Genomic DNA, 10,190 nt, shown 5'->3' with positions numbered 1-10,190 from the left:
ATTTCAACAACAATAGCATAAGAGGATCCCACATACTCTGAAAAACAACAATAGTCTCAAAAAACTCCACCAATACCAGATGGGCCAGGACACCCCCTTCATCCATTTGTATATACATTGATGAGGGAGGCGAGACCAAGCACAGGTCGCATCTCTAATGGTAGGCTGGCTTTGACCGTTAAGAACTAAGCACAGCTCGCATCTCTAACACCAAAAGGCTTAATTTAGCTTCTAATTAAGTTAATCTAATCTTATAGTGACGAATGCAAAACGTCAGGAATAGTAAATATACGTGATAAGTAATAAATGATGCCGTAAAGGTCACAGTAGTACGTCATCCCTCCTGGCTCCTGGAAAAAAATCGTCTGCAATTCTGATCTCGTACAATTCCGTGAAATACCACTTTCAGGGGTGACACGTGTATTGATACCAATACAATGGTCCAGATCTGATTTAAATATCTCTTCACTGATTTAATGTTTTATTAGTTGTACCAGATCTGGACCATTGTATTAGTATCAATACACGTGTCACCGCCTGAAGAGGATATTGCACGGAATTGTACGAGATCGGAATTGCAGACGATTTCAACCTCCTGGCTCCTTTCCTCGTCGGTGCAATCCATTTCCATCCAGGTTCCCATGTTGCAATCAAGATTCAAGAGTCAATGACTCAAAGATCCAGATGGGGATGTGATCATGTGACAGAGAAGTGATGTAATTTGGGGGTCATGGTCGGACCAGACCGGATCGGATTGATTTCAATCTGGTCTAACGAGTGTTACCCACTTTTTGGATCTTGTATCTCTTAAGTAATTGATTCTCATAGGTTAGGTATGGTCTCATTCATAATGGTCGATCTTTATCAAAAAGAAAAAAATGCATAAACAATCGATCAATATTAGTCTTTAGTCAGGCTAAATGGGCATTAAATACAATGATGACATATTTATCTCCGAATAAACTTGAAACATATCAGGTTAAGTCGGACTAGTTATTAGTCAAACACTCCAACAAACTTGCACCGCAAGCGATCAAATGTTAGTCAAATTAGAATTAGAAAAATTGCTTGAGCTAATTTTGTGTTTCTCGATATCAGACTCGATTGGACATGTGGTGCAAACGTAGAAATGACACCCTTAATGTGTCATCCCTCCTTATAATAAAATGCTTAAAATTTTAGATATTAATTAAGATATTTTATAGGAGTGGTTGGATTCTTAATTGCTTCTTAGGAGGAATTAAAGATAAGGAAGAAGGAACACTACCCCATAGCGTGTACTAGGGGTGTCAATTCCTAAATCGAACTGGTAAAACCGATTGGATCGAACCGATAACAACACGGACTGAACCAAACCGAAGCCTTATTGGTTCGATTCGGTTTCAAGTATTGCAAACCCAAAACCAAACCGAACCGCACCGAAAACCAGATGAACCCGAAACCAAACCAAAACCGGCTCAAAACCCGGATCAAAATCGAAACCAAACCGGTAAGAAACCAAAACACTCCAAAATTCATTAAAAAAAATCAAAATTTGCATAGTTTTGTATACATTTGTATGGAAATTCGAATCCAAACTAGACCAATAACCAAAACCAACCCGGTTACAAATCGATTTAAGAAATCGGAGACAAACCTAAACCAAACAGCACCGAAACCGAAATCAAACCGATGCCGAAATTTCCTTATTGGTTCGGTTTCGGTTTCAACTTTCCCACACCGAAACCAACTTAACCCGGACCAAAACCGAGCTGAACCGACCGATTGACACCCCTAGCATGTACTGCATCAAGACGTAGTAGGTGTAAAAAGACTACATTTACATGCATTGAAGATACTCGCATTTATCCTCCTATTAGCCGTGGATCAGGCACTGATGTATACATTCACTATTGAGTAGTACTCTCTCTCACTAAAGAAAATTACTATTATTTATTACTTAGTAATGCTCAAACGTAAAAATCAAACCTGAGTGCACGTGTGGTTAATGTTATTGAGTTAATCTTACAGACCAATTTTCTCGAAAAATCTTTTTACTTTGGGCGAAGAATTTTTTTTTATAATGACGTTTTTTCTCTTCACCCATGATGAATCTCTTCATTTACCATATTAAATGCAATGGAGCAACTTACCATCACCCAGATGCCAGCCCTCTTAACCCTCTTTCTCTTCTGGTAATTAATTAGTGTAACCAACAAATTACGATAAGCAACACCCACCTCATGCTGATCTGATTAAAAAAAAAGTCAAAATGCCACGTAGATGGCTTCAGAGATTTGAGTCATTTGACCACACCATCACCATCAGCTTCACGCTCTTTTTTTGTTTTTATTTTAAAAGAAGAATATCCAATTGGACTCTTCTGTGAAATTCACTCAATTTACAACTCATAATTGGTCACAGCTCTGGTCGTATCATTTCATGGTATGATGTAATGATGATGCCTACATGTCGTCATCACATTTGGATTTAAATTCACGATGGTGGTCCTTAAGAATTTCTAAAATTCCTATATCTAGTATTTTTTTTTCTAACGCTTAATTAAAATTTATTGCTTATCTACTTTGATAAAATAATATAACATTTATCCATACCAAACAACACAATTTGAAGAATAATCAATCAAAATTTCTACCCAAAAAAGTGTGAATCTTCTAGAGGAAAAGGTTTTTGCCGGAGATGATATGTCCTTATGATTGAGTTCCTCCTAAATAGTGAATTGCATCACTAAATATCAAACCTCCCCTCCCAATTGTAAGTGGTTAATAATGTATTTTCTCAATTTAATCGGAAGATTAGATGAAGTGGTTGAAGATATGCTCTCTTCACCATAGATGAAGTGAAACTTATCAGTTTCTTTTATTTGCTAATAGTGTTTTTATTCCCTGTATTTTTATATGTTATTTTTTTTTTTTATTAAAACCTATTGCTGTAAGAGACTCGGGCATGTGAATGTTGAATCAATTTATATATTTTTAACCTAAAAAAGAATTATATATATATAGATAGATAGATCCCATCTATTTAGAAGAATAGGATATTAATATCTACTTGGGTTTCTAAAGGATATGCAGTCAATATTGATGCATATTCATAGATAGTTGTTAACCTAATATTTTAATACAAGTGTTGATATCCATTTAATGTTATTTTGCACTAATCGAAATGAGTTTGGGTGCTCCAATATTCTCTTTGCATTTTTTTAATTTTTTTTAACATGGAAAACGTCCTTCATAACCATCCACATTAAAATGTAATAAATTTTAGTCAAGATATTATATAAATATATGATATATAATGTTTACCTACATATTTAATAAGTAGATGGATCCTATTTGACATACAATTTTTTATTTCTTTCTTTATTACACCCCTTGGAAGAGGAAAAGTTATTAGTCTTCACGAAAATCAAGCATAGAAGCTTTAAAATATCTTTTTGAAAGGACTCTCAAAGACCCTAATGAGGGTAAGAAGTTGTTCATTTAAAAGTAGCATGGGCAACATTCTCAAATATACTTACATGAATAAAATAGATTACTCAAAAGTAATTTTCAAGAAACTGAATGTCCCCCACTACAATGGTCGCTATCTCTAATAATGGCCGGAAAGATGCATCAAAGATATAACAAATCAGAATTTGACAAACGTATGATTATTGATCAAATATGGGATATTTCGAATCAAATTGGACCATAATAGGCCAATGGCCTCTGTAATTGTACCAAAACCAAACTCTACAATAAGGGTGTTAATTAGTTTGGTTTCGGTGTATACGATATGGTTCGGTTCAGTTCACATTTATTTGGTTGAAACTAAAATCAATCTGTTTACTAAACGGTTATACTTTTGGAATAAATCAGAATTGTTTAATAAATGGTTATGATTTCATGGTTTTTAAACGATGTTGGCTTTGCGGTTTTACACGGTTTTGATCGCGGTTTAATCTATACGGCTTTTAAATGGTTAGCAACCAGTTTGCTGATTTATATGTATGCTTACTGAAATTTGCCTTTGTTGATAAAAATTTCAATCATATATGAAATCCAATGACCAATGAGTAATGAGGCATTGAAGGGGCAAGGTTTAATTACATAACTACATAATATGAGTAAAATATTGAATAGACTGTTGGACAATCTCTATGGTCCTTTCTTCTTCCCTAAATTAAACTTATCTTGTTTTGTTTACATGTGACACATTATTTTAGTAAGTCATATATGGTTTAAATGGGCCGGTTTAATGTAAATAGTTCGGTTTTGACGATGTTAATTCGGTTTGAATCCATAAGTTAAACTGTTAAAATTGAACCGAAATATTCAATTAACCGGTCTAAAAATTGAAATTAGAACTGAATCATTTACTAAACGGCTTCACGGTTTCTATATAAATGGCTCGATTTGATTTCGATAAACGATTTTGATTTTAAATTCACATCCTCACACACTTGCATCTATTGACCGTGGGATCCTCTCTCTACATTTTTGCAATCCAATTCATCAAATATTGTAATATCATTCTCTCCACTACCTAGCCTATCTGATTAAGTATGTGATTCTTAGTTTACCATTCATTTTTTATTTTTTTTTAACTACGGGTATCCAAGCCTTCGGCCTGACTAATCCCGCGGGTCCATACTGACCCCACAATCACATGGACCGGGTCATACTAGAGTTCAATGAAAACTATTCAACTTTCACTGAAAGCAGTGAAGAGCACTAAACACCTTGTGTGAGTGGCCCAAAGTGTGCCTAGTGAGATTTGAACTCAGGACGTCTGAGTTTATGGCATGTACCAAGTTTGTTGCTCACCAACTGTGCTACCCCTTTGGGTTCCTAGTTTACCTTCCCTCTCTTTTTCCAATTTTATGAAATACCACCAATGTACATTAGCATTGATGATCTTAAAATTGCCGTCTTCCCTACCCAAGCATGTGAATCTCATCATCCCTCTAGTTTCCAGATGATCCTCTTCTTTTCCAATTGACACGATCGAGATGAGTTTTAAATTATTGGTCTAGCATAAGGCCATCGAGCCAACCCATAGCTCAACAATATGTGACGAGAGGTGGAGGGGAGTGATGGTGGGGAAGGAAATGCAAAGGCAGAGTGGGACAACAGAGAGAGAGAGAGAGAGAGAGAGAGAGAGAGAGAGAGGTATGTAGATGAGGCGTGGTGGTCACTAAGAGAGAGGAGTCAGTGACTTGCAACAAAGAGAGGGGAGAGAGAGTGGGGAAATGGGCTTCTAATTATGATGGTTAAACAACTGAGACACATAGAGGGATCCGACGATCTATAAGATGCTAATGTATAAAATTTCATTACACATTATTAGTGTTTAGATCCTTCTCCGGTTAATATTTTCAATAAAATAGTATTCCAATAAATATTACCACAATTTTTTTCAATGGGGGTTCTAAATTTAGTTAAGCTACATTTGGTAGTCATTCCGTTTCAAAAACACGTTCATGTAAAAAATAGATTTTTTAATTTCTGTGTCAAAGTGCCGGTTTAAGACAAAAAATATTTAATGCCAAATTTTAGTTTCTGCATTTAAGGAACGATTACCCTAGTTATTCATATATTTTTTTTTAAATGAAACGTAAATAACGGAACAAGGTTTCGTGAGGGATGTAAATGGATTGGGTAGGGATAAAATTTGGGTCAGATGTGTTTGGATTCGGATATTTTCTGATCGGATACTAATACCCCTAAACGAATACAGATGCGGATCAAATTCGAATTTTCAACTATCTGTTTACTCGCTGACTTGTGTAATCTGGACCTTCCTCCCTTCCCAATGAATATAATTTGCTCTTAATCTATCTTTTTAAGTTGTTTTAACTCTTTTCCTTATTCTCTAGAACTTGTTTAAACTTCAAGAACCCTCAAAATTATTAATTGATTATTTAATCAGATCGGATAATTATTTTTCCAGATTATTCGGATTTTAATCCAGATACCCTTATTTGGATATGGATACCCCTAAATGAATACGAATACTAATTCAAATTCGGATTTCGACTATCCATTTACGTCTCTCACTTTCGTTCCATCATTTTACATTTTTGGAATTTTTTTTCATCCCTTTTTCATTAAAAAAAAAAATCTAGAAATACCATGTTGACACCAAACCCTTTATTTCCTTTTTTTTTTTTTTTTGTTTCCTATAGAATGAAAAAAATGTACCCTTAGTCTAGTGGCTTATATACCAAAAATTAAAGAAAGAAAAAGAGAAAAAATAACCGACCTGTGATCTTATCAGGGGCATGAGTTAATTGGTTCTTCAAAATTTATTTTCGGAAAAAGAAAATCTAAGCCGGATTATTGAATATTGACGACAAGGGACGCCATGACCACAAGTCAATTATAATAAAAGTGGTATTAATAGTGTAATTAGGTATTAATTAGATGAATTACAAGGACTAAAAGTCAATAATTTAATCTAAGAGTCAGCTGCGAGAGAACTATAAATAGGGGTTACCTGTTTGGTTTCTGCAGTTAACGATTCAGTTTCACAAAAGCTTTCTTTCGTTTCGAAGCACAGAGCAACCAGAGAGAAGACAAGCCTCCGGCGTCCGATTCAGAAGACCCATTTCAATGGCGGCCAAAATTTACATCGTGTATGTATCATTTATATATATATATACTCTCTCTCTCTCTCTCAACGATTATGCTTAGTTTATCTATGATCTTGCTTCATGGATTTCTTCTTAGATCTTCTGTTTTTTGACGATATTTTGATCCTTTGTATGAAAATTTTGCTCTTTGGTTTCCCGAAAGAAAAGAGGAAAAGGGCTTTTGTTTCTTTGAAATTTATTCGTTCTTTGGAATTTTGGCTCGCTTGAAATGCCTCAGGCATTGATGGGGGGGGGGGGGGGGAATCGGAGATTAATGGCAGAATTTTTTTAGAGTATTATGGAAATTGCAGGCTGATAGAACCTGTATTCCAGCTTACCTGATGGTCTGAACTTTCTTTTTATTTTCCTGCACCATCTATGGATTGATCAATCAGTTAGTTCTTCTCGTTCATATTTTCGCTCTTAACTGTTCTGTTTGCTTGGTATTTCTAATTTATCCAGAAAATGTTTCTTTCTGAGCTGTAGTTTCATATTAAATCTTGAATCATTTTCTCGTCACAGTAAGCGATCTCTAAAAGTTTAAGGTGATGATCATGGGTTTATTTTTTTTGTATTTTTTTCTTCTGTCCTAATTTGTTTCCCTACAACCAAGAAAGAATTGGAGTTTGAAAAAGTACAGTATTTGAAGATTGATAAAAAGAGGTGCTAAAAGGTCATTCTCCCATGTGAGGACTAGAGTCCAGTTTGATGCTATTGGACCTTGTGGTCCTTCTCCAAGTGGTTGGTTTCTAGAGAAATTTCCTTTTTTGTCATTGTTGAATTTCCCACATAAAATTTGATACTGATATGGGACTCTCCAATTCCATATCCAGGTCCAAGTTAAACTGAGATCAAACCTCCTCCCCCACACCCCACCACACTCCCCTGCCCTCCCCTCCCATCAAGGAGGAGGTGGAGAAGAATGCCAATCTGCGAATATACATACCACTGTGAGCTGATGATTCTTGACTTTTAATAGTGAACCCAACTGAGTTTATCAACAGCATGAGGACTAGGTGGTTGGAGTTGTGACATTTGGGAAAGCTGTCTGAGGCTCAAACAGTTCAGAATTTACTAGATTACATGAATCTAGCATAGGAACCTGAGGATCAACACAAACTTTTATGTCCTCCACACTTGCCTTCCTATACACTTCATAAATTAAAAGGGCCCTTTAGCTATAATGGGGACCTGGGTTGTTAGGTTAGGGGCAAGCAACTTGACGCGTTGCGGCACCCTACCATTTCCACTGAGGCTCCGGAGTTTGCTGGATCAAAGTAGGAAATTCTCCATCTGCCAGCCAGAAAAGTGTCGATTTCCCATTGTGGAACTAGAAGTTACTTATTCCTATGAACAGTGCCAGTAAGGAAACAATGCATGCTTGTTTTTGGTTGACTTGCTTTCTCTTTTTGCCTTTTAAGAGGAGGAAATGAGACACAGGGATTTTTCATTTTCTTATTGCTACCATTCTGCTGTTTTTCATTCAAATGCCATTTATTTAGCTTAGGATAATTCTGATTAAACATCCTATTGATGGTTCAGGTACTATTCCATGTATGGACATGTGGAGAAGCTAGCTGAAGAGATTAAGAAAGGTGCTTCATCAGTGGAAGGTGTTGAAGCCAAACTATGGCAGGTACGTGCTTGACTTCATTGCCATTTCTTTCTTTTTTTCTGGACTGGTAAAAAATGGGATCTTTGACTGTTTCTTTCTTATGTTTCTGAACATAGTTGAAACATGAAGCAAATTAATTTGGAGAAAGTAATGGGATAGCTAAGGATATAAACCAGGGTTGGGATTCTCTTTTATTTGTTGTATTGGCAAAGCTGTGGGGGATGGTGTAAAAACTGAGTTTTCAATTCTTTTACCTGTGGCTTCCTCATCAAAAAATTGGATGAGTTCACTATGAATGATAATTATTTCACAAGGAAGATGCTGCTTTATTCCTGGGTTGTGGTGACTGATCGCTACAAGATTAATAATGAATGTCCTGTTTAGTTTCAAGCTGTTGTCTTGGAGGAGGACATCTAGGTTAACATCTCGGAGTGCATATGGCTAGGATTACCAATTCCGATTTTAGACTCAATGTTGTGTAGAATGTGCTTAAAAATGCCAATAATTATTCTGGCATGAATTCAATAACAGGCAATAGATGTACATAGGAACAGAAAACTTTGTTTTTAAGTCTTCTTATGAATCTTTTTACTCATTATTAGCAGAAATCAAATCACCTGTAGGAACTCATCAAACTATATTTCCAACTTTTTCCATGAGTGAGAGCCTTGTGCTACGCTATGGCTCTCTATAGCAGAACCCACCTGATTGCGTTTGTTGGATGCATGGAACAGGTCCCTGAGACGCTGCCAGAAGAGATCCTTGGGAAGATGAGTGCTCCACCAAAGAGTGATGTCCCCATCATTGAAGCCAGCAACCTTGCTGAGGCTGATGGAATCCTTTTTGGCTTCCCCACTAGGTTTGGGATGATGTCTGCCCAATTCAAAGCATTTATGGATGCAACTGGAGGTTTATGGAGGACACAGCAGCTAGCAGGCAAGCCCGCAGGGATTTTCTACAGCACAGGATCTCAAGGCGGTGGACAAGAGACAACTCCGTATGTTCCTTATCCCAATTGCCATAGAATCATTTTGAATTGCGTCTTTTAAATAAACGTTTTCATGATTATTAGAGAAAGAAAGAGTAACCTAATTCAATAATTTTTGGGTATTTTACAGGTTGACAGCCATCACTCAGCTGGTTCATCATGGGATGATCTTTGTGCCCATTGGTTACACATTCGGTGCTGGAATGTTTGAGATGGAGAAGGTGAAAGGTGGTAGCCCATATGGTTCAGGGACTTTTGCCGGTGATGGATCTAGACAGCCAACTGAGCTCGAACTGGAGCAAGCTTTCCACCAAGGGAAGTACTTTGCCGGAATTGCAAAGAAATTCAAGGGATCTGCTTGATTTCCATACCCTGCATACCCACTGTGGGACATTCGATACTTGCAAAATTTTTTTCCTTAGAATTTCAGGAGTCTATTTCCCTGTGGTCAAAAAAATAAGATGGAGTTCATCCAATATGTTTTGAATTCCTGGGCTTTGTATGTGTTCTCTTCGGTGTAAGTCCAGTTAGTATAAGTTAGGCAGCTTGCTTATTATTTGTGTATCCTCATTATTCTTCAAGGAAAAGTATCATGTTTAGCAAATTCAGGACTCTTTATAGCATGCTTCGGTGACAATGAGATTGGGATAAACTTGGCTAAGTTGAAATTGAATGAAATTTAATTCTCTCCTTTGATTAGCATTAAAAAATATATATATATATATATATATAAATAAATAAATAAAAGATGAAATTGATTGCATCAACTGCCAGACTAATGAGGAGCAATGTTTTAAAAGTTGGGATTGGATAATCAGAATCGTCTAAGGCTAATCTCTATTCTGGCCTATCCAGCTCAGTTGATCTTTGTATGGAGTCTAAGGTTTAAAGCAGTTTTATACATATTCTGGCCGATTCCGGATTGATTTCAACTGAGGAACTGATTCAGCCCTATCTCTTTAGAGATCTTG

General features: G+C 36.3%; 1 protein-coding gene across 1 annotated transcript; it reads left to right on the top strand.

The window, feature by feature from the left end:
* Positions 1-6,467: 6,467 nt before the first annotated feature.
* LOC122070055 (probable NAD(P)H dehydrogenase (quinone) FQR1-like 1) lies at positions 6,468-9,910 on the top strand. The gene is made up of 4 exons (XM_042634150.1): positions 6,468-6,619; positions 8,159-8,252; positions 8,966-9,228; positions 9,350-9,910. Exons 1-4 carry the CDS (start codon positions 6,597-6,599, stop codon positions 9,579-9,581), a joined length of 612 nt encoding a protein of 203 aa, XP_042490084.1. The 5' UTR covers positions 6,468-6,596; the 3' UTR covers positions 9,582-9,910.
* Positions 9,911-10,190: the final 280 nt, after the last annotated feature.

This window comes from Macadamia integrifolia, unplaced genomic scaffold (assembly GCF_013358625.1).
Source record: "Macadamia integrifolia cultivar HAES 741 unplaced genomic scaffold, SCU_Mint_v3 scaffold814, whole genome shotgun sequence".
Classification (NCBI taxonomy): domain Eukaryota; kingdom Viridiplantae; phylum Streptophyta; class Magnoliopsida; order Proteales; family Proteaceae; genus Macadamia; species Macadamia integrifolia.
This window is presented reverse-complemented; position numbering and strand designations above follow the sequence as displayed.